At 40.6% G+C, this 25,922-nt stretch overlaps 1 protein-coding gene across 3 annotated transcripts in view; it reads left to right on the forward strand.

Annotated features, from left to right (window-relative positions):
- The first annotated feature begins 7,646 nt into the window (after positions 1–7,646).
- The window catches only part of LOC147030110 (rac GTPase-activating protein 1-like), a 119,218-nt gene continuing 100,942 nt past the window's right edge, over positions 7,647–25,922 (forward strand). For all 3 annotated transcript variants that reach the window (XM_085873817.1, XM_085873819.1, XM_085873818.1), the window contains exons 1-4: positions 7,647–7,849; positions 15,333–15,535; positions 19,540–19,652; positions 24,531–24,576. In XM_085873817.1, the coding sequence (XP_085729943.1) occupies positions 7,762–7,849; positions 15,333–15,535; positions 19,540–19,652; positions 24,531–24,576 (450 nt within the window). In that variant the 5' untranslated portion in view covers positions 7,647–7,761. The remainder of the gene's footprint in view (positions 7,850–15,332; positions 15,536–19,539; positions 19,653–24,530; positions 24,577–25,922) is intronic.

Raw genomic sequence — 25,922 nt, forward strand, 5'->3', positions numbered from 1 at the left:
GCATTTGCAGAGGATTAACGGGGGTAGAAAAGATCATGGTGTTGGATGGGGGAAGATATGAGATGGTGGTGAACTGCTGTTTAAGGCCCTGTCACACCTTGACGATTTAGCCAGCGTATGCTGACGTATGAAAAATTTGTCTAAAACGCTGGCACACGTCGAATACGTTATCGGTAAGTTTTGTTTACGTTAAGAGCACGCTGGCTTACATTGTAGTATGCTGGCATACGTCGTGGTATGCCGAGGTCGTTGACAAATTTTAACATGCTTGAAATTTTTTGACGTATGGCAGCGTATGACGCACACGTTCCGCATACGCTGGCCATAAGTTGTAGGCACGTTATGCGATCGTTGACACACGTTACTTGTAAGTTACTCATCAGTCGAAACACGTCGAGGTAATGTTTAGCGTCAGTGTTCCAGACTCCCTGTTTTTTTTTTTTTTTGGGGGGGGGGGGGTTTCTTCTTCGGTATGACGGTGATGTTGACACTTCGATATCTAGTGCGGTTATAATATAATATAATATAATTAATAGGCTTCCGCTCAACGATTTAAATCATAACCGCACTCGAAATCGAAGTGTCAACATCACCGTCATGCCGAAGAAAAAAATAAATAAAAAACCAAGGAGTCTGGAACACTGACGCTAACCATTACCTCGACGTGTTTCGACTTATGAGTAACTTACAAGTAACGTGTGTCGACGTGTGTCAACGATCGCGTAACGTGCCTACAACTTATGGCCAGCATATGCGGAACGTGTGCGTAATACGCTGGCATACGTCGAAAAATTTTCAACGTGCTGAAAATTTGTCGACATACTCGGCGTACTACGACGTACTCGGCGTACTACGACGTATGCCAGTGTGCTTCAGCGTGCTCTTAACGTATACAAAACTTACCCATAACGTATTCGACGTGTGCCAGCGTATTCGGCAAATTTTTCCAACGTCGGCATACGCTGGCTAAAACGTCTAGGTGTGACAGCGGCTTGACACTTCGATGTCTCGTGCGGTTATGATTTGAATCGTCGAGCCGCATCCTTTTAATAGGCTACGCCACGTGATCGTCGGCGATACGCTGCCACGCTATGCATAAGTTAGACTGTCGTTGGGCATAGATTGTGAACGCCGACAACACGCTCAGCATTCGTTGATATAAGTTATCTATATGTTATCGAAACGTTCTGTGTACGTTACTAATACGTTATGCATACGTCCAACTCGTTATGAGTACGTCCAAAACTGGAAAAAAAACATCAATAGTTCAGCGTACGCCAGCGTTTTACATACATTTTGATGCCTTGCCATATGCTGGCTAAAACATCAAGGTGGGACAGGGCCTTAAAAGACATGGAGGGAAGAGTTTGATTGAAGAGAGAGTGGGAGTTTGTTCCAGAGGCGGGAAAAAAGAGGAATGAAAGAGTGAAGGTGAGCATTGATTTTTGATTTTGGCAGTTTCGCCAGAGGGGTTTGCTGGCAGACCTTGAGTGCCCTGCATAAATATTATAGGTACAGAGCACAGACAGAGCAGGGAGTGCAAGGCCAGAGAGAATTTGGTAGAAGACAGAAAGACCACTGACCTGCCTGTGGTGAGACAGTGAAAGACCCAAAGACTCAGCTTCATTGTGGGAGATACCAATGATCCTAAAAGCCTTGGTTTCCGCAGAGTGAACTCAAGTTCGGTGTAAGGCAGGAGCACCAGCCCAGAAGGAAGAACAATCCTTCATCAGGCTGTGAATGAAAGCTTTGTATGTGGTTAAGAGCCCAGGTGTGCCAAGGAAGCACTTTGTATAACAACGGAGGATGCCCACTCAGCGACTGGCTTTGGAGGCCAGCTTGGAAATTTGGCTTTCCCACGAAAGATCATCGAAGATAGTGAGACCCTAAAGTTTGAGGAGCAAAACTTCTTCAAGACGATTGTTGAGAAAGTAGAGGGGGGTGAGAGGGTATCCAGGTGGCCCCTTTGGAGAGACATAGTCAGAGTGTGATATTTGTCAGGATTGAAAGACATTCTCAAAGTGTTTGATCACCTTGTGGTGTTATCCAGGTCTGCAGAAAGTAAAGCAGCTGCTGCCTGCCGATCTGAGGGATGAGAGATTCCATGGCAGGGTGTGGAGTCATCAGCAAAAAGATAAAGAGGATTTTCCAGAGAGTTGGAGAGATCATTGATGAGGATTACAAAAAGCATAGAGTCCAGTACACTCCCATGAGGAACTCCAGCCTGGACAGGAAGAGAAAATGAGAGGATTCCATTAAGAGACATGCGTTGACTATGAGAGGAGTGGATGTCCACAAGCCATGAGTGGAGATTGCCTTAGATACCGTACTGCTTGCTGGCAAACAGATTGAACTGTTTGTCAGCAAGCACTTGGTCTGCAGTGGAAGCAGCGTAATCATTGGAGTCAACAAGGAAATTCAACAATCCAGCATCACCCTACAATTTGCCAATATATGCAATGAAGCAGGACAACTTGACATTGCCACCAACTTGATCTGACAAGGTCCATTTCACTTGCTGAGCAACAGCATGCATCTGCTGATCCATGGTTTGAACCACATACTGTTGGTTTAGTGCTGTACACATTTCCTTAAAATTCAGCATTGTAGTGCAGACTGTAGCCGTGTCGGTTGGTTTGCATCGACAGTTGTGCACATAGTGACTTGCAAAAGTATTCACCCCCCCCCACCCCCTCCAAAGTTGTTGCATTTTGTTGCCACCTGAGCTTATTTCATGATGCTTTCAAATCACACTTAATATATAAATTCTTCACAAGCCACTGCAAAGTGATAAAGCTAAAAAAATAAAAAAAAATGTAGATAAGATGTGAATAAGTGAGATAAACAGAGAAAATCAGATGAATCGCAGTTACATAAGTATTCAAACTTTTTGCCTGATTAACCCTAAATCACGTCAGGAGCAAATTATTTGTTTGAAAGATAACAACATAAGTGTAATATGTTTCACCTGTATGTATTCAGTTGCTTGACTTAAAATTAAGCCCTTCCACTTATTGTAGGTGTTTTAAGGTGCAACTCATTTGGTTTGGTCAACCAACAAGGAAAATATGAAAACCAAGATGCTTTCCAAAGAAGTCAGACATAATGGGATGGAGAAGCACCATTTAGGAGAGGATTATAGGAAGATTTCAAAGTCACTCATTATCCCTTTGAGTACGGTGAAATCCATCATTAAAAAGTAGAAGACGTATATTACCACAAATACTCTACACAAATCAGGTCATCAATCCAACCTCAGCAGCCACGCAAGCAGTCACCTGGTTTGGGATGTCACTGTCAATCTAACAATAACTTTGAAACATCTGCAAGGCTTGATGTCCAAGATGGGGGGGGGGGTCAATGTTCATCAATCAACAATATCTTGTTCCCTTCACAAAGCTGGCTTCTATGGAGAAGGAAACAAGAAATAAGCCATTACTGAAAAATACGCATCTAAATGCTCATATGGAGTTTGTGAAAAAACATCTTAATGATACTGCAGGCATGTGCAGAAACACTGTGGTCAGACAAGAAAAAAAATTGAACTTTTTGGTCTAAACCAAACCAACCACTGCACACCACCCAGTCAACACCATCCCTACTGTCAAGCATATCGGTGGCAGCATCGTGTTATGGGGCTGCTTTTCATCAGCAGGGACTGGCAAGCTTGTCAGTATATAAGAAACAATGGGCAGTGCAAAGAAAAAGGGAATCCTTGATGAAAACCTGCTTGAGACAGCCATGAATCTGAAACTGGGTAGGAGATTCACATTTCAGCAGGACAATGATCCGAAACACAAAGCTGATTCCACACTGGAGTGGTTGAATAGAAGAAAATAAATGTTCTTGAGCAGCCCAGTCAATGTCCTGACTTGAACCCAAATTAACATTTATGGCGAGACTTAAAGATTGCAATCCATCGACGATCCCCATCAAACTTGGCAGAACTGGAACAATTTTCACGTGAAGAATGGGTAAAGATTTAACCATCTCACTATGCAAAGCTGGTAGAACCTACCCCCAAAAGACTCAAAGCAGTCATTGCTGTAAAAGCTGCTTCCACCAAGTATTGACCGAAGAGGCTGAATACTTTTGCAACCAGTGAAATTTGATTTGTACATCTTTTACAGGTAGTCCTGACGTGTAACCTCCTTCAACTATAACAGTGTTTCGTTTGATCTCTTTAGTTATGAACAAAAAAGTTCATTTGGAAAAATTGTTTCTCCATAATTCGACATGCATCTAAATGTGGCATTATTGGTTGGGGGTGAATAACAAAGACATTGATGTGCTAAAACAACTCAGTATTTTTTAAAGAGTGAAACCAACATATGACAGGAGACAGAAGGGGAACTTTAAAAGGCATATTTATGAATCTCTACTGTCTACATTTAGCACAATAGTACTCATTAAATGTAACACTTAATGACTTTCCTTAGAATGCCTGGTGTTGGCTTAATGGTTAGGATGGTGGGATTTGGATCCGAGGGTCCTGAGTTCGAATCCCGCTCAGCTGTTGAATTAATACCAAGTGGGGTTGTCTTGGCCAATCATCCTTCCGAGGTCAGCAAAATGAGTGCCAGCATGCTGGTATCCTGTGTCAGAGTGGCGACCCGTCCAGGATTGCGCCAAATAGCCAATGAGACTGCTTAAGCAGCACCAACACTCTGCACAGAGTATGGTCCCAATCTCCTTAGAATCCCCAAATTGAATAAATCACCCAAGAGTGCACCAACAAAAGGTATACATCGAGCAGCTTTGAAATCGTCGCCGAGATAACAACAGTGAAATGTCTGACAGGTAGATTCCATAAGTAGAGTGAGTTCAGTGAAGAATACCTCACAGGGTATGATATAAGAAGTGAATCTGAATCTCCACAGACCAATGCACAGCACGTTGAAGTTGATCCGTCGTGGTCAGGGAAGAGGTGAGTCACTGAACCCCACCAAGATTTGCATCCAGAAGACCCCCGATTCATCCTTCACTGATTATGTCGGTTTTAAAATTATATGCACTGCTTGAAATAGTGTGGCAGCTCAAGGGTCGATGTGCATGCATTCACTCATCATTGTCCTCTCCACAAAAGTGTAGGTGCCTTTTTTTCTTCTATGCTCTTTACTTCTGTGGATTCCTTCTTGGTTTTCCATTTCATAATGTTGTTGTTGTTGTTGTTGTTGTGACTTAACAGGAAATTTAACAATCAATATAACCTTCACCAAAGCACATTTAAATATTATGCTGATGCACAACAGGATCCACCTCATTAACTTACATCATCAATTTATTGATCTTGCATATACCTAAAAAAACAAGTTAAAAGGACATAAAAATCTCATCGCCCCCATTGTTTGAGTAATTTTGCTGTATGGAGTTAAAGGGCTAGCCCATATTTTTGTACAACTAAATGACCACCAGTCGACCAACCGGTCATCTTTGATCAGATCGCAAAAATAAAGTGAGGAGCACGTGAACGCCATCATGTGCTGTGCTTGTGCTGAGTTTGAACAAAATCGGACCATGCATGTCTGATAAACGGTTGGGGACACATTTCAGTAATATCATGGTCACCAGTTGGCCATCTTGAATCTAATCTTGAAAAGAAATGACAAGCTTATGGAAGTCATCATTCATTATCTGAGTGCCAAGTTTGAACAATATTGGTAAAAGCATGTCCGAGTGATGGTTGAAGACATGTTCAACATTGGGTTCTTTACAACTGAAATGGCCACCAGTCAGGTGGCCATCTTGGATCTGATCTTGAAAAAAATGTGATGCATATGTAAGCCATCACTGATTATCTGTCTGCCAAGTTTGAACACCATCGATAAACGCTTGTCTGAGAAATGGTTGAGGACGTGATCAACATCAGGCTTTTTTTTTTTTACAACTAAAATGGCTGCCAGACGGCCATCTTCGATAATTATGAGGTTATGGAAGCCATCATTCTTTACCTGTGTGCCAGATTTGAGTCAGTTTGGTAAATGCATGTCAGAGAAATGGTTAAGGATGTGTTCAACATAAAAGTTGTTTTTTTACAACTAAAATGGCTGCCAGTCGACCATCTTGGATCTGATGTTGAAAAAAAAAATGACGTGCATATGTATGTCATCATGTGTTGTCTTTGTACAAAGTACGATTAAAATCGGTCCATACATGTCCGAACTATGGTTGCGGACGCACACACGCAGGCACAGAAGCAAAAATCCAGACCAAATCCATAAGCCCCCATTTCGGATGAAGTCCAAAGGGGGCTAAAAAGTTATTCACCTCTTCAGGAAAACAATCCCATCATCTAGCACTTAAGATATGATAACTTAAAAATCTAGAACGCCACTCGGTAGACAGTATACCTCCACCAGGCTGAACAGTTTACGTTTTGTATTCCACTGATGGGCCGGATCTGGATCCGGACCTGAACCAAAATCGAATCTGCTTGTTCTTGTCATGTACGCAACTCATTCACCAAGTTTTGTCATAACTCATCCACAACCTTTTGAAATATCATGCTATATCGTTTTTGGCCCCTGTCACTCAATTGTTGCTGCGTATGTTCCCATACCTGACCTGACCTGACTCAATTGTGAAGAATCACCTTAAGGATTCTCGTACCCGGAACCAGATCCGGATCTTCACCAAAGCTAACCAATTTTGTCCTTGTCACACTCAACCTGTCCACCAAGTTTTGTCCAAATCCGTCAATAACATTTTAAGATCACCTGCTCACAGACAGACAGACAAACAAAGGTGAAAACATAACCTCGTCCACCTTTTGTGGCTGAGCTAATAACTGGGTTGCACTTTACATTAAATTTTTTTTTAAAATAGGATATACTCTGATCTCTGGATGAACTAATTGGCCTGTGAGCAAGTTTCATGGAAAATTTAAAATGGGGATAAAGTTACATGTTTATATTAATCGAGTCGGAATTATGATTAACCTGGCTCAATCAATGTAATAATTCCATTCCAGTGGGACCATACTCTGTGCAGAGCATTGGTGCTGTCTAAGCAGACTCCTTGGAGATTGGACCCAATCTTGGACGGGTCGTCACTCCGACACAATTTACCAACAAGCTGGCACTCATTTTGCCGACCTCAGAAGGGCGACAGGCAGAGTCAACCCCACCTGGTATTAATTCAACAGCCGAGCGGGATTTGAACTCAGGATTCTAGGATCCCAAGGCCACCACCCGAACCATGAAGCCAACGCCAGGCATAATGTAATAATTATGAGACCTCCTTAAATGTTATAATTTCTTATTCACAAATTAATATTTAAAAGGGTAATTTTTAAATATTCGTTGAAGAGGAATGAAAGCATAGCGAGCTCCAAGTTAGGATGTAAACGACCCTTTTAAACTTCCACCCCCCCCCAACTTTGCACCACTTATGTGCACTCTTGAACATACCCTAACTTGCCCATTGCGTACGTAATATATAGACGCTCCGAATCGTTCGGAAATATTCAAGATTGCTTTGTTCAAAGACAGTTTGTGTCGTTTCCAAGCTCTGGGAAATAAGAAAATTTAGCGCAACACAGTGACGACGGCTACGGAGCTGCAAGACCTTGGTGATGTGATCAGGAAAACGTGGACCCACGCTGAGCAGCTGATGCTGTTGAGGTCATTAAAAGCGCCGAGGGGGTGGGCGAATGTCACACTCACAGTTGTACTCACAGTGGGAGGGACGAGGGAGTTCGGTGCCCGGCGGTACGTGAGCACACCTTGCTGGTGACCCGAACACCTAGGTGGGGTGCGCGTGATGGATGGTCGTAAAGAGGCGTCCGGGGCGGAGACGTTTGATGCGCTCATGCGAGACACGGCTCAGTTAAGAGGCTCCTTGGAGGAAGGTAAGCCAATGGAGTAAAAAAAAAAAAAAAAATTTGTTTTTGTTTTTGTTATAATTTCTTTTTGAATGTTGAGTTCGTATGAGCAGAGAATTCTGCAAAATCCGGAGGAATTCCCATGTTTTATGACCTTTTTCCCACCTTGGGGGGGAATGCGATGTTCAGGTGTTCCATTATCAAGTTGCTTGCTATCGCTTGCCAAGCCAGCTGTTCCTTATCAACCGTTTCGTTGGAGTGCTTAAGCCACGTGGCAAGCGCTCTACAAGCCGATTGGAACACGCACCGGCTTTTGCAGGGGTGTGTTCAGTTACCAACTTTTTTTTTGTTATTTTTGTACACAAAGACGAGTCTCGTGGAAGTTTCTTATACAGCGCTCGCCAAGCGGCTTAAGCGCTCGGGTAATCACTCCAATGAAACCGTTGAGGAGGAACGGCTTTGGCTTGGCAAGCTGCTTGATAAATTGAACATACCTCGGCACATGTGCGAGACCGAAGATCCTTTTTCTCTTTTTGCCACTTGTGAAATAATGAAATAAACCAATGTCACCCGCAGGGTGACCCGTATCTTGCCAAAAGATGACCACGTGTGACTTCTTTAAGGTCACACTGAGGTGAACAGAGCTGCTATCCACCAGGAGCGACTCCTTGAGGAATATCTGCCTTCGAGAGATTCCGATGAGAATCGTTCTACAGAGTAACCATGAAAAATATGCTTTTTCCTCATAACGTCACCAAATGACGTCATAATGTCTCAAGCTTGACATATCTAGAAAGCACTCATCGAGGTGTTCAATTTGAGGTACTACACGATATGGTTCCTAAAACTTGAAAATTTGACCTCGGGGTCAAATATGTTTGAGCTCAGGCGCTAACCATGAAGGTCAAGGCCAATTGCCACCAAAACTTAATCAGCTGAGCGCCAGACCATGAACTATATTCCCATGAAGTTTGAAGACGATCCGATCAAAATTACTCAAAAAATAAAGGTTTCGTCGACTCCCCTGATTTGCGACAGTGACCTTGACCTTTGACTTTGACCTTCAAATTTTTATGCGCTGAAAGGGACCTCCTATAGGCCTCTGATATGCGAAGTTACAAAAATTTCCAATGATAACTGTGCTCTGCAGAGTGATTTATACGTGATTACAGAACAACAAAAAAAAAAACATATGAAGGTCAAGGCCAATCGCCACCAAAAATTAATCAGCTGAGCGCCAGACCATGAACTATATTCCCATGAAGTTTGAAGACTATCCGATCAAAATTGCTCAAAAATAAGGGTTTCGTCGACTCCCCTGATTTGCGCCAAAGTGACCTTGACCTTTGACCTTGACCTTCAAAATGTTGAGCGCTGAAAGGGACCTCTATAGGCCTCTGATATGTGACGTTACAAAAATTTCCGATGATAACTGTGCTCTGCAGAATTTTTTTATACGTGATTACAGACAGACAAAAAAAAAAAAAAACGTACAAGCTGACTAACATATCTTGCAAAAACTTCGTTTTGGCAAGATAAAAAAAGTAAATTTTGGGTGATTTTTTTTTTTTTTTTTCTTCACCTTGTTGGGCTTTTCCCACTTCAGCACCGGTGGAATTGTGTGGATTTGTTAAACAATATTGACATGAGGAATTGGATCAATTTTTATTGTGATTTAGTTGCATTTGTAAACATAGTTGTTATTCCACTTGCTTTCTCCACCAAACTACCCTCATCCTCTAATTTTGTAATGGCCCTGTCTAGTTAAACATCAGGGAAAACTTTTTAATCCATTCGTTGCTTGACAATTGGGGTGGTTGTGAATGGCGTCTCGGTGGAGCGGAGGGTCTTTCTTGGTTCTTCCAGTATTTGGTACTATCTACAGTCGAGTGTTGTTGTTTCTTTTCTTTTTGTCATTGATAGGTAAAAGCCAAATTTCACTCTTGGTGATCCCGATGAGGTGTGACTAAATGGAGGGTGGAGTGGGAGACGACTGGGCGTGTACTCCGCAATGGCTTGGAGCTTCCAGAGGGTTAGCAGTGATTAGTCGGAGGTTTGTAAAGGAGTTGAGGCACAAGAGGAGCCGCATGATAAATTTTGAATTGTAATCTCGACTTTGGAAAGATCCGAGCCATTGATTTTTCGCAACTTGAATTTGGCAATGTCCATGGTGCTAATCAGCTTAGATCAGGAGACCTACTGATCCAGTGCAAATCGGTGGCCCAGCGGGAAAAAATTGAGTCTCTATCTCTTTTCGGTGGTATCCGAGTCTCTGCTCTTCCAGGTCATTAAGGGAATGCCAGGGAGTAATTTGTGGGATAGACCTTGGCATTAGTACGCATGATATGAAGAGTCATTTGGTAGATATGGGAGTAAGTGATGTGTCGTCGTCTCACTACGATCAGGGATGGGGTTTAGGTGGACACCACATCTGTGGTGTTGTCCTTCTCAAACTTTGTCCTTCCTCCTTAAGTGTTTCTGGGCTATGAAACTTCCTGTTTGGGAGTACATCCCTCCCCCCTTGAGATGTTATAAATGTCAAAAGTTTGGTCACACTGCACCATCTTGTGTAATGGATAACATGAGTATAATAGCTGTAGGAGTGTTTAAAATGTGTTGTGCCAATTGCGATGGTGACCATAGCGAGAACCTACAGAGGTTGTTTGGAATTCGAAAGAGTGGCCAAGATACAAGTGAAAATGATTGGGAAGTTATCTTATGCAGAGGCGGTCCTCAAGGTCCCCAAATTGTGTTGCCAATAAAGGAAGTCAATTTGATCACTAAAACGTCAGCCCCGGTAAAAATATCGACAAGTTTCGTTGGTTGTCAGACCGAGTCCGTATATCAGGAATGCCAAACCGAAGACTCAAGTGTCACGGTGGTGTCGAACATTTCCAGAATGGGGTTTATTGGTTTCATGACTGAAGTGATCAATTGTACAGCTTTTGTGAAAAGGAGATCGGAGAAGATTAACACAATCTCTTCTGCAGCCTGTAAACATTTGGGTTGGGAGGGCCTTTCCTCCAGGGATATTAACAAGATATTTATCAAGACAGGTGATAAAAAAGAGACTAGTTCTGATGCCAAACGGTCCCAGGACTCTGGATTAATGCTAATAATTCAATGGAATGTGAAAAGTCTGGTGACTCATGGATCTGAATTAAAAACAAGGACAAATGTGTCCATGAGCTGTGTCCTAAAGGTTTTGTCTTCACAAGAAGAACAACAACAACAACGCGGAGCTCTCTTAGAACCAGCATTCGCTTCACGAGACTCAGCTGAAAATTATCCGACTTGCTAACTAAACCGGATATAATATGTTTACAAGAGACATGGCTCGACAAGCTTTATAGATTCTATATTCCGGGATATACCCTTGTAAGTAGGAATGGGGGTGGCTGTGGGAATCTTGTCAAATTTGGTATTCCTTTCTCGATAATGGAAGGCATTGCAGAATTGTAATGTAACCTTGTGAAGATCCATGGTTCAAGTGGGATGGTTTCCATTATATATTTCTACAATCCCTGCCAACCATTGGTGCACAAGAGGCTCCGGGAAGCTTTTAGAAGGGGGTATGGGGTGGTCCTTGTATGTGGGGATTTCAACAGTCATAACATTCTTTGGGGCTCTAAAATCATGGATAGAAATTGTGAATGTAATTGAGGGTTTGATTGATAGATTTGATATGGGGGTATTAAATGATGGAGCTGGGACATGTATTCATCCATCGACAGGGAAGATGTCACCTCTGGATCTCACTCATTTCATCAATTGAAGCATCGAGATTTGTTTGGAAGGTCCATGACGACAATCGAGGAAGTGATCGTGTTCCAGTGATCACAAATTTTAAATTGGAAAGAGATCCTGAGGGCACACATGGACTGGCTTCTTGGAACTTTTCCAAGGTGGACTGGGGTCTTTTCTCATGTCGATGTTGTAATGAAGTGAAGGAAGGGATGCGATATTGATATCCTCGATAGGATTTTTGTTCTAATTATGAATAACATGGCTGGGGATACAATCCCAACTTGCAGAAGTCATGTGGATAAGAAAATCGAAGTCCCTTGGAGGGATGAGGGTTGCAAACAAGCGATGCAGGAAAGGACAGCTCTTAATAGATCAAGGAGAACCCTTAGGTTTGAGGATGTCGTGGAATATAAAAGGAAAAGGGCATATGCTCAAAGGACTGTTAAACAAGCAACGACTTAGAAATTATTCTGGACACCCCACTTCAAACCATATGGAAAAGAGTAAAAAGTATGCAGGGTGTTAAATCTGGATGGAAGTCTTCTGGCGATTTTATTTTCCAGAAAAAAACCTTTTGTTCAAATGTGGACAAGGCAGAGGCCCCTGGGCCAATTCTTTTCTGGAAGTGGGTCCGATGTCATAAAGTATGATGAGTTGGAAGCTCGTACTCCCCAATTAGCAAATTGATTCCTGGTGACCACCAACGCAGTTCAGTCTCTAAAGTCTTTACTTAATCTTGACTTCACTCTTTGGGAGCTTAAACAGGCAATCCAGGAGGTGAGGAATGGTGCCCCAGGCCCAGATCGGTTATCGTTTCTCATGTTCAAGCACTTGGTTGATTGGGTGATGGTTGTGATCCTTCAATTCTTCAATAAGATTTGGACTTTTGGGAAACTTCCCTGTGAGTGGAAACACTCAATTGTAATCCCTATCCTTAAAGATGGGAAAGATTGTGCAGCCCCATCTTCATATCGTCTGATTTCTCTTATTTCAGTTGTCTGCATATTAATGGAGAAGATTGTGAACAATCACTTGGTTTTCTTCCTGGAAAAGAGCAACCTCATGTATAAATTCCAGAGCAGGTTCAGAAAGGGACGGTCCGTTATGGACCACATTGCAGCGCTGGCAAATGAGGATAGGAAATCTCTAAATAATCAGGAGTCTCTCCTGGGAGTGTTCTTTGATATCCAGAAGGCATATGATTCAGTTTGGAAATATGGCCTCCTTAATAGATAATTAACCTTGGGATTAATGGAAGAATGTTTTGAGTGGATTAGGGACCTTTTTATCTAATAGATCCTTTTTCAGGTGAGGGTTGGTCAGAACCTCTCCTCCATTCCCCAGGGTGGCTGCCTAAGCCCAACTCTCCTTGTTATGATTAATGATGTAGTTTCCCATTCCAAACTCCACAGCTAGACATTTCTGTTCAATGATAACATTGCCATGTGGATCCGTTGGAAGAGTTTAGCCCTTTCGGGTAAAAAAAAAATACAAACTCCGGAATGATATCCGTCTTGTGCAGCAATGGGCTTTAGACTGGGGATTTAAGCGATTGGGCAACAAATCCAAGTTCATCATATTTTCCTGCATGAAAAGGATTGAGGGCATGGTGATGGTCGTTAATGGTACTTCCATTGAACCATCTTCTGAATTGTCATTCTTAGGAGTCATCTTGGCCTCCCCATGTTAAGATGCTGACTGGTAAATATGCTAAAGGCATCAATTTATTACATTGTCTTTCTGGTACTGAGTAGGGAGCACGAGCACATCATGATAGTCTTCTCCTGTTATATAAAGCTATTATTCCTAATCATCTGGATTAGGTGGCCTGGTCATTAGGGATATGTCCATGAACGATCAAAAAAACCTGGAGATTGTCCAGTCTAAAGCCATCTGTGTCTGTTTTGGTGCTTTTACCAGCACTCCTGTTTCTGCCCTTCTGGTGGAAGTGAGTGATGCCCTTGTCTCTCTGTTGGGAATTTTTGAAAATGAAATATTGGGCTAAAACCACCTAACCATCCTGGTAAAGCCTTATTTGCAAACTGCTGGGGATATCTAAAGCTTGACGGGAACTCCACTTCCCTGCCTTTCGGCCTTGCATGCAAAATGACTGCTGAGGAAATGGAGTTGGATTCCCTTCCGGTCAACCCCCATCATAAAATTTCTATTTAGGCCCCCTGAACCCTTGAATCCCCTCGCTTCCATATGGATCTCCGGGGAAAATCGGACACGGTTAATCCTACAGTCACATGCAATCAGGCTATTGAGTTTATAAATTCAAATTGGAGTCAATCATTGCACGTATGTACAGATGGCTCCAAATAACTTTCTCTTGGAAGGACAGCTGCAGCGATATGCATCCCTGATTTCAGGGTGGTCAGGGCATTTCGACTAACTAATCTCTCGTTTTCTCGACTGAACTATTTGCCATAGTTCTGGCTCTGGAATGGATAATTGCGTATAATCCTCTCTGATTGATTCACTTTCCACGTTGAAGGCATTAGAATCCTTACAGGTTGGTTGTAGGAATGATGTGGTGCTTGAAGTTTGGCATTTGGTTAATATTGTGAAGTGCATGGGTCTGGTGGTTAACCTGTGCTGGATCCCTGCTCATGTCTGCATTGGTGGAAATGAGGCTTGTGATCTTGCGGCGAAGCATGCCCTTAAACTGGAAAATGTCATCCAAATCCCCCTGGGACCATCAGAAATTATTAGTCTGGCCAAAAGGCCAGATTGAAGAAAAATGGTAATTTCGGTGGTACTCCAGCACGAAGGGAAGATTGTCACATGGTGCATCCGGATGTGATACCAATAATTAAACTTCCCATGCTTTCTCGGAGAGACCAGGTAGCTCTTCGTAGGCTGAGACTCGGGCACTGTCGCCTAAATTCATGTCTGTATAAAATTGGGTGCCACCCAAGTGACCCAACAGGGTTTTGTGAGATGTGCGGGAAACCTGAATATCTGAATCGTTTATTCCTAAATTTCCCTCTTTACGAAGGACCCAGGCGGCGTCTTGTGCAGAATGTAGGAGTAATTGGGATCAAGCTGGTGGATCTACTGGGAGCGTTGAGGCTGATGAACCAGAAGCACCCTCAACTCGAAGCTTGAACTAAAATTCCTGAAGGAGTGTGAAATCCATTTATATTTATTTGCACTCTGGGCGAATAAACGATTTTGATAATGTTCATTTGCGTGGTATGTATAGAGCCTGCTGGCTCTGAGCGCCATTAAAATTCAAAGAAGGAGCGGCGTTGCTTTTATGATGTGTTTATCACCACTCAGAAGTTGTTGTGTTTTGTCGGCAAAGTGAGATCCCACCATCGGGAGCGCGTCTCTCAACAATGTGAACCACGATTAGTTGCATTGGTTGCATAGCCTTCATGTTTTCTCTGCTTGGGCCCTTGGGTATGGGCCCTTGGGTATGGGCCCTTGGGTATGGGCCCTATGTGTGCGTGCATTAATCTGCCATTGATGCGAGTTGGGGGTATGAGGGCATGATGCACCACAGTATCCTTCCAAAAAAAAAAAAGGAGCAAAACTGAAAAGTTTGTAAACTGTGAGTCTGTACGAGGATACGTGTATCGGTGGGGTGTTTGTGTGGGGTGATTAAGTATGAAGCATTTCCAATATGGTAATACTTGATGAATTGTTAAGCTGATGAATTGAGAACTCCATCAAGTGGTGGTTGACTTCTTTTTTTTTTTTTTTTTTTTTTTTTTTTTTTTTTTTTTTTTTTTTTAACACGTTTTTTCGGGTGTAGAGTTCTTGCAATTCGCACGCAAATGTCAAGAGCTCCAGCAGTCCTGGAAGAGAGCGACCGAGGAGCAGCAGAAATGTATGGAACGTACACAAGATGCCGCTGCCACTAATAGGGCACTGGTGGCACAGCTTTCGCACATGCGCCATCGCGTGACTGTGGAGCTCGAACGGCGGCGAAGGGTCGAAGCGAGACGTGACACCATGGTATGTATGTATGTGTGACTGACAGAAATCTGACTTGTCCAGTGCAAACGGTTTACTAATTGGTGTGCAGTAACCCTCCAGAGGTTGCTACTCACAAGATTGTACTTGCAATCAGCTCTGATGTGAGATCAAACCGCAGGATTTCATATCTGTCTTCAAATTAGCAAATTGATGTCATATTGCAAGTCCTTCCTATATTATCAGGTTGCTGTTTGTTCCCTCATGATTTAACACTTTGAAGGTTGTGATTTGCTGCCAAGTGCTTTAATAAGTTTACTCTTTGACATTTACACTGCTTTTATTTCACTTTGCAGAAATTTGAATCAGATTAACCTTTATAACATAGGGGTATATGTTATTTATTTATTTTGAGGATGGTGGTGGCAGTGGTGTTTATTATCTTGAGGCTTTTATATCTCTATAGTCTTGTAAAACTATGCCAAGTTGTATATGCAGTGCTCTTACTATGCAACTTGTGAAAAATTGTTGCCTGTACCAATCCAAGTTGCATGGTTATTTGAAGTGAAAATATTGTACATTTGTGTGTGTGTGAGATCTCTCAACATGTGGAGTGACGAGCACTCCCCAAATCCCCATTAGACATCTTGCATGTCCGGATAGTCAGCTCAGTTTGATATTTAACTGATGTGAACAATGTAATCTTTGTCTGTTTGACAGTCGCCAGGCCGAGTCCTCCAGGTTGGAGGTGACTCTTTGGTGTCAGATTGTCCAATGGTGATCAGTGGAGTGTTCATCGCACTCCACATGCTCCGATTTATCCACCGATCACATCGTTTGCATTAGCGGGAACAATCATCTGGGTGGCAGACGGATGGTTGCTCTTTGTAGATTATGTGGTGATTCCTACGTATGAGACCTAATCTGCGGCAATGCTCACCATAAGTCGAGAGGTGTCATTTTATATATATATATATATATATATATATATATATATATATATATATATATATATATATATATATATATATATATATATATATATATATATATATATATATATATATATATATATATATATATATATATATCTTCTTCTTCTTCTTCTTTCGGCTGCTCCCGTTAGGGGTCGCCACAGCGGATCATCCGTGTGATCCGCATAGTGATTTTGGCACATGTTTTACGCCGGATGCCCTTCCTGACGCAACCCTGGTCGCCTCTTACGACACAGGGATATGGTACACCTATTTTAACCGGGGTATACACCGGCCCAGTACACTGGTACTCATTTCGCCGACCTCGGAAGGATGACAGGCTGAGTCAACCCCCTGGTGTATTAATTCAGTGGCCCAACGGGGCTTGAACTCAGGACCTTTTGGATCCCAAGCCGCTGCCCTAACCACTGCGCCAACACCAGGCTATATATATATATATATATATATATATATATATATATATATATATATATATACATATACATATACATATACATATACATATACATATACATATACATATACATATACATATACATATACATATACATATACATATACATATACATATACATATACATATACATATACATATACATATACATATACATATACATATACATATACATATACATATACATATACACACACACCAGCAGGGGGGTACCCAGAGTTGGTCCCTTTTTTATTTTTTTCTTAAATGTCCCGTCACATTGCCTGTTCAACTTACAATCCTGTGAGATTTGTGGAAACTCCATGGAATTGTGATCATGAGACTTGAAACCAAGACATAGCAAAATGAACTTCGCACATAGAGAAATATACTATTACCCTACATGGTGGTCACAAAGTCCTTTTAACCAAACCCGTGTGTGTGTCATTCAAGAAAGTACCCATCCCCAGTGACGGGAAATGTGATTGGGCATTTCAAGTCTCGTCACTACCAACATCCTTCCTTCCCACTAATCGCTGAATTTCAAGGCTTGTTCTGACCATCACTTTTGGATTAGCCTGATGGGATCGCCTTCAGGCATTATGTCGAGCCATTTGTCTACGTACAGTGTTTTGGGCTTGTTCTTGCATTATGGAATGTCAACATGCCTGCACTAATTCTTTAGCAGCAGAATTATCTCATGATCTGTGGTCGTTATCTTCTTGGCATGTTTTTATCCCCCGCCACGTGGCGGAAGGGGGATATTGTTGTCACCCAGGTTGTCCGGCTGTCCGTCCGTCAACATTTATAGCTGTGAGTGCGATAACTCGTAAACTGTTCGCCATATCGATTTGAAATTTGGGTCACTCGTACCACCTGAAAAGGAAGAACTCTATTGATTTTGGGGATGGCTGACTGGGGCGGCCATCTTGAAAAAATGTTTTTTGTAATAAATGGAAAACCGCTTATCTGATTTCAATTATTTTTGGTTACTACGTTACTCACCCCTGGGGAACTTTTTCGAGATGATGACCAAATGGTGTCTTGTTTCCAATTCACCTCCCTCATTATCTGGAATATGTATGACCTTTTTCATTTAATGGCACGGGATTCCCCATCTCTGATGGTATATATATTTTTTTTTTTCTAGCGCTCACGTTATTTTTACAGCTGCCGCATTTGCTCTTCTGACTGGCATATGGTACCTAGCTTGCTCTCCATCAGTTTTCATCCTCTTCAGTGGCATGTTTGGATGGAGAAGAGGATTGTGGAGAGGAAGAAGGAAGGGTGGTTAAAGTGCTGTATTATGAAGCTGTCGCATGATAAAAATTTTCCATGGCTTACAGTTTCTTCATGGAAATTCAAATGGAATATGTAACCATGCCAAGGGTTTTTTTTATTTATTTTTTTTTTTTTTTTTTTTGTTATATAGGAGCAAAATATGTTGCCAAGAAAAGATGACCTAGTGCGTGGACATAAAAACACTCTGTTGGGACCTGTATAGATCGTATGGCATGGATGGCGATCTTCTGCGCTTGTGGTGCTCCTTTAATTATTAATAAATACATGCATGGTAAAAGAATACTAAAGTTTTATTTTTTTAGTCTTTTTTTTTTTTTAATACATCAAGGCTCATGGAAGAGCAACAGGGCTGATGATGCAATTCATGGCAGCAACACAAATGTTATGGATTATGGTCCATCCAATTAATGGGAACGGTTCAAAACGTTAGGGAGGATTTATTTGGTGTCCTTCACGCATATATGTGTGAAGTGTATAAGCACAGCACAGCCTCGATTTGTCCCCCCCTCCCCCCCGAAAAAAGTGGGTGGTGCAAAGGCACAGAACACTGGCTTGATTGCTTGATGCCTCAAAAATAACTGGTTATGAAATGAAGCCAAAATATTGCTTTTGCTTATGTGCATATCGTGTTTGTATAGCTTGGATTGATTCCAATTCCACTGGGCCATGAAGGAATCATCCTTTTTTTTTTATAGGCTGGAAGGCCTAACCTGGGGCCGACTTAACCCGTGTGCCTCAGAACGCCTGTGTCGCTGTGGGCTGCAACCATCCAACACATGATGATTGTTTTAATGGTCGCTTTTGGTGTTTTTCACACTGAAGAGAAAAGTTACAGGGACCATATGGCGATTGTGAATATAGCACTTCTGTTGAGAGCAATTTTACCTCACGTCCTGCTGAGTGCATTTAAATGAATAAATGGGTGTGACATGGATGAAATGATTCGAATCTGGGTATGAGGATTTTTAAACTGATTCTTCACCATTGAGAGGGCTAAAAAGGATATTGCGTGATATATCAAAGTTGTGGATAGATTCAGATGAAACTTGGTGGACATGTTGGGTGAGTGACAAGGACTAATTGATTCGATTTTGGTGAAGATCCAGATCCGAGAATGTTTCAAGTCATATGGGGCCAAATACGATTAACACCACAATATTTCATTTGACATTGGTCAAATCTCCCAAGGCAGGTCTATGCCAAATGCTGTGTTGCCTCTCCAGCCATGTGAGCTATATAGTTCACAAGTTTTGGCTTTCAATGTATCAAAAACTGAAATTTGCTGATGTTGTTATTTTGGGTTGTGTACCTTGTAGATACACCAGTTGAAGTTGTTTGACAACATGCTTCATTTTCAAAATGGAATTTGCGAAGAACGAAGATCCACTCTGTGTAATGAGCCGATCAGAAATGTGCTGGAAGATTTGAGGTGATTTGCTGAGGTTTTTTTTTTTTTTTCGTATATCTTAAAAAATTTTTTTAACTTTATTTATTTTGTGGATCCCTTGTCTCAAGATTGCTCATGTTATGATTACTTGATTCCTGAGAAGTGATTGCATTTGGTTTGTTTGTTTTTTGTTTATTTCTTCGCCTCTATTTTTACCCCATGTACACAAAGTAAAAAGTGTGGTTCAACAATTGGATTCTGCTGTCTGTGGTTGTTCACAAATGTCGGCAGTTTATGATTGAGGGGATTTCAATTGAATTTTTTTGAATATGAATCAGAACATTAACATGTAGTTAAGCAGTATTTCTTCCTAAATTTGTCCCAATCTACACATAGAGAGAAGCAAGATAACATTTTTTTTTTTTAATCTGTCTGCTTGTCTTGCAATCAAACACTCAAGAGTTCTCATAGAACACCACAAGCACAGTTGGAGGGGGGAGACTGACGGTGTCTGCGAACAGCAAATTTGATTGGTCGAGATGTAATGTTAAACAAAAGGTTGTTGAAAGTGCCAATAAGACGATTTGTGTTCTACAGTGTTCAATAGAAATAAAATATCACCATTTATGCAGCATATTTTACATCACCTTTATTTGACATGTTTGGTTCTTTGTGCTCGTCCTTTATAATGTCCTTAACAGTAAATTTTCGATTTTGTTTGACTATCAGACAAACAGAATACAATATTATCCTGCTCCTCTTTGCACATGTGCGATTGGGATGAATTCAGACAAAGTACTGCTAATTTGCAGATTTCTTTTTTTCTGATTTGTGTTCAAAATGTAACATTCAATTAAAATGTCATCCCTCAATCATAAGCTGATGTTTGTAGACAAAGTGAACCAATTATTTAACTCTTGCTTTACCCTACATGTGTGTGTGGTCAAAATTTGAAAATCATTCCAAACAAGAAAACCATTCTTTTGTAAGGACCTCATAAAGGGCACAAAACTAATGCAATGTGTTCACCAAGCTGGTGTAAAAGTCATCAATGGGTAAACACTTCCAAAAGAAAAAAAATTCTCCACCCTTAAAATTTTTTTTTTCAATTGAATTGTATATTGAAAACTTGAGAACACAAATCACCTTTTAAGAACTTTCAAACCCCTTCTGTTGAGCAGTACTTGGATAAAATATTATGGCATCTTGCTCATGACCAATCACATTTTCTACTCGGACCCCCTTCCATGTCCTTCTCAAGACTGCATACTCTACCGGTCTGTAGTTTTAGAACACCCCCATTTTTCCAGTTTTTACTGAAATTTAAGCAGTTTAAGTCCAGTGAATAACCTGAAATGATAACTGCCAAAGGTTTAAAAAAAAAAAGTTTAGATTACCAAAAACTGAAAAATAATGTAAATTTCAGTTGTAAAAAAAAAAAAAAGCCCCTTTTCAGGGAATAAGTAATTGGTTGACAACTGCAGCTGTTCTGCAGCAATGGAAGTAAATTAAGCATTGAAAGTTGATGCAAACAATTCCTACAGGTTTCCCAACTTTTGTTGATTTGTTACAAACCCTCTGTCTTTATAAAAGCAGTGTTGGAACACTGTTGCTACACCCTCTGAAGCATTATTTGGACACTATTGCACTGCAGGAAGTAGTATATTGCTGTCATAATGGCATCAAAAGACTATTAACAAAGGAAGACACAGACCATTATCTATCTTTAATATATTACAAAAACTCTCATCTTGTATGTATGTTCCCGAAATACAGCTTTAACTGCATGATAGCGCAAAAATTTTAGGGCCACCTTACTCACCATTCACCTGCAGTGTGCAGTATCAAGTTTCATTAAAATCTCGCAACAAAAATTATTTTAAAAATCAATTCCCGATTCAGTCGAGTACTCTTTGGGAGTATTTGATCAATGCAAACAACCTCAGCGGTAAACTTCGCTGGAGCTATATTTTTTTTTTTTTTTTTTTTTTTTTCTTGAAATGATTTTTTTTTTTCATCAACCACTGTCGCAACGGGAACTCAACAGGTTCACGTGTCATCTAGTAACCATTAAAAGTGTAGGTCTTTCCTTTCGAGAAATTGCAAAGCAAGCCAAGGTATCAGTGGGTACAGTTTCCTTCACCATCAAAAGGCACTTGGAAACTGGAGGAAACCCTGACAGACCCAAAGCCACAACACAATCAGAAGACAAGTTTCTGAGAGTCAACAGCTTGTGTGATAGGCAGCTCACAGGACAGCAGCTTCAGGCACAGCTTAACACTGGTCGAAGTAAGGAAGTCTCAGTTTCAACTGTGAAGTGAAGACTTCGAGCTGCATGTTTAACTGGTTGAGTGGCAGTAAGCAAGCCATTGCTAATATGGCAAAAAAAGAAAAAGAGGCTTGCCTGGGCCATGAAGCACCGCCAGTGGACTACTGAAAACTGGAAGAAGGTCTCGTGGACCGATGAATCAAAATTTGAAATCTTCGGTTCATCATGCAGGGCTTTTGTTTGCTGTCGAGTCGGCGAAAGGAAGGTTCCTCAATGTGACACCAACTGTCAAACGTGGAGGAGGAATCGTGATGATCTGGGGCTCTTTTGCTGGATCCAGAGTCGGTGACTTGCACAGTGACTGGCACCCTGAACCAAAAGGTCCACCACAGCATTTTGCAGCATGATGCAATACCCTCTGGTCTTCACCTAGTTGGTCAGGGGTTCATGCTACAGCTAGATAATAACCCAAAACATACCTCCAGGCAATGTCAGAACTACCTTAGAAGAAAATAACAAGATGGTAGGCTTCAAATCATGGAATGGCCAGCACGATCTCCAGACTTGAACCCCATCGAGCTGGTTTGGGATGAACTTGGCAGACGGGTGAAAGCAAAGCAACCTACAAGTGCAATTTTTTTACGGGAACTTCTGCAACAGTGTTGGAGAACTTTCCAGACAATATTTGATTTTCATTGTAGAAAGAATGCCACAAGAATGTTCGGCTGTTATATCTGCAAAAGTTGGCTACTTTGAGGAGTCAAAAATTTAGATTAAATTTTGTTCAACAAAACGATTCCATGATTTCTTTTTTTTATCTGCAATTGTTTATTTGTTCCTTACTTTAATTTCAGAGTACATTGAAACAAACTGCTTAAATTTCAGTAAAAACTGAAAAAATAGGGGTGTTCTAAAACTTCCGACCAGTTGTGGAAGGGTAAGGTGTTCGATGAACTCCCTTGTTTTTGTGTCGTCTATGTAAGTGGGATTGCAATTAATTCATCTGAACAAATGTACAGCTCTGTGCTGAATTTTTGTATACTGCTCCTTCCCAATTCCATATCTTTGTGATTAATGATGCTGGGCATTAAAGGAAGGCAGTACTTTGTTTTTACTTGAATTGCTTGATTGGTTCTTGCTTGCTTTCCTCTTAATTCTTTCTTTCTTTCCTGCTTGCTTTCCTTTCTTTCTTTCCTCCTTTCTTTCCTTCTTGTTTGCTTATTTTCTTTCTTTCTTTCTTTCTTTCTTGTTTCCTTGTTTTCCACATTGCTTGCTTGCTTTCCTCGTTTCTTGCTTGCTTGCTTGCCTCCTTCCTCATTCCTTCCTTGCTTGCTTTCTTTTTCTCTTGCTTGCTTTCCTTCTTGTTTCTTACCAATATCTCAGCCATCCTTCAAGCTTGGAAGTTGAAATTTGGAGACAAAAGTGAAGTGATTTGACGATGCATATTATTTTTGATCTATTGATTTTCATTTTTCGATTAATTTTCAAAATGTTACATTCAGATGAAATAGTGGTGTTTTCAGTATGCTATTCAGCAATTGATTGAGAAAGCAATTATTTTATGATTTATTATTTATTTTAATTTAATCTATTAAGTATTGCACACTGCTCTCGCCCAATTCCGTCTCCATGTGCTGCACGGCAGAATCACCGGGCGCTGAAGGGACCCCGGCAATGTCACGTGCTGGAGGATTTGTTATGTATTTGGCATGGGGGTGTTGTACTTTGTACCTCTAAATTTGTTTTTTTATTATTCTATTGTTTGTTTATTACTTGCAAAATCGAAGATTTTTTTTTTCAAGTATATTAGTCAGTTGATCTTGTTCTTCTGTCTGTCTGTCTCCTTGTTTGTCGCTTCTAGGTCACATTTTAACTGATCCTCACAAAACTTCCCCACATGGTATTTTGTCACAAGGAAGAAGCTTATTAATTTTTGAGTTCAAAAGGTCAACAACTTGGGAGGTCTTTCTAAAATCCTCAATTTTCATCTGAATGACTTGAAATTTGATGAAGAGGATTTATATTTCAGGTTATGAAATTCAACCAGCCAATTATTTTTGAGGTTAACATGGATCAAAAGGTCAACATATGTCCAAGGTCAGCAATTAAGGTTGTGTTACTAAAATCCTCCATTTTCATTCCATTGACTTGGAATTTGAAGAGTATTTGCATATCAGGTCACTGAATTCAACCACCAATTATATTTTATGCCTAATTTGTTTTATGGATTTTGCTATTATCATGTTCTGCATGATGTCTTTTGTGGTTTGTTTTTTTTTGGGGTTTTTTTTTTTTTTTTAAATTGAAATAACGATATAAAGAATTGATGAGAATTTCTTGCCCAAACAACATTTTTGGTATTTATTTGTATTTCGGTGATGGTTGTTTGAGAAGTGGGACAAAAACACCTCAAAAGGAGTGGGAGCAAAATTTTCTACAGCCTGTAGATGGGAATTGAGACTAAATGCACCGCTTTTGTTTGCTTATTTGCCTTTTGCTGTGCCTTTGAGAGTTGCTCATGTGATTGCATCCAAAATTTTCATATCTGGCTCTTCTATGCCTGGCAATAGGTGCTGCATCTTGTACACTCTTGCATGCTGGTACCACAATGTAAAACTGGATATTTATATCCCTTATCCATTTTCTTGCAGACTGAGTGGATGTGGCAGCAATTGTAACCGTGCATCGGGTGACTTTGTAAGTATTCATCATCATTGTAAATTTGCAAATATGTCATTACCTCTACCACCAAAGATTGAGGGAGGTTGTTTTCACCACTGTCTTGTCAGCAGGATATCTCTAAAGGTTATTAACAGATTCAGACAGTAATCTGAGAATTTTAATCCCTCCACCAACGAATTTGCTGGAGGTATGTTTTTAGGTTGCGCTTGCATCCGTCCATGATGGGTTTTTCATTACCCCGACAACTTAAAGACTGAAGGGATCGAAATCAAACTTGGTACAACTATGTATAATGATGCAACGATGAACTGATTAGATGAAATGGAAGGCAAAGAAGAAACATGAAGTCATCAGGATTTGAGTTTCAGCTGCTACTCTACATCCTTCAAACCCATCCATGTGCAGCCAAGTGAGCCTTGCAGTAAAATTTCTGCAAGAATTCACTTCTCCTTGGATAGATAACGATAGAGAGGAATACAGATGAAAGAGAAGAAAATGCAGGAATGAGAATGAAAAAAAAAAATTTGACCTTGATTTTGGAAACAAGAGGTCAATGGTCATGTAAGGTAAAAATTGTAAACCAGTGAGTGATTGGACTTTGATAAACTTGATACACATATGTATGATTATGTGTAGATGAGCTGGCTAGATTTTTGTCATCGGAAGTCTTATCAGGTGAAAATGTGATCCTTAGAACAGCTGAAGGGATTTAAATCAAAGTTCGTCCAAGTATTTTAATGATGCAACAATGTGGGTTGAAGCATATCCGTCAATGTCGAAGAGTGCCATTGTAGAGCAAGTGATTCTTCACCATTGAGTGATTGGGGTAAAAATGATATGTAACCTCGTTTTGAAAAGCTATGGATCGATTGGGATGAGACTTGGTGGATCAGATGGGTGTACGAAAAGGATGCATTTTGATTTTGGTGAAAATCTGGATATGAGACTTAATTTTTCCAAGTAAATCTTCACCATTGACAGTCAAAACTATATATATATATATATATATATATTTATATATATATATATATATATATATATATATATATATATATATATATATATATATATATATATATATATATATATATATATATATATCTCATGATATTTCAAAGTTGTGGATGAGTTTATGAGGTGACAAAAACAAGGCAATTTGATTTTGGTTCAGGTCTGGATCCAGATCCAGCCTATTATTGGTTTACAAAACGTAAACTGTTCTGCCTGGCAGAGGTATGTGCTCTCCTGAGTGCCATTCTAGTTTTTTTTTTTTATGAAATTTTGAGCTGTATTTGGCACAAAGCCATGTTGTCCTGATTATTGTCACTCGTGTGCATTTATACAGTACTACTATTGTCCAA

The sequence above is a fragment of the Eptatretus burgeri genome, chromosome 3 (assembly GCF_056783735.1).
Source record: "Eptatretus burgeri isolate ZD-2024b chromosome 3, Ebu_testis_v1, whole genome shotgun sequence".
In the NCBI taxonomy this organism is placed as follows: Eukaryota; Metazoa; Chordata; class Myxini; order Myxiniformes; family Myxinidae; genus Eptatretus; species Eptatretus burgeri.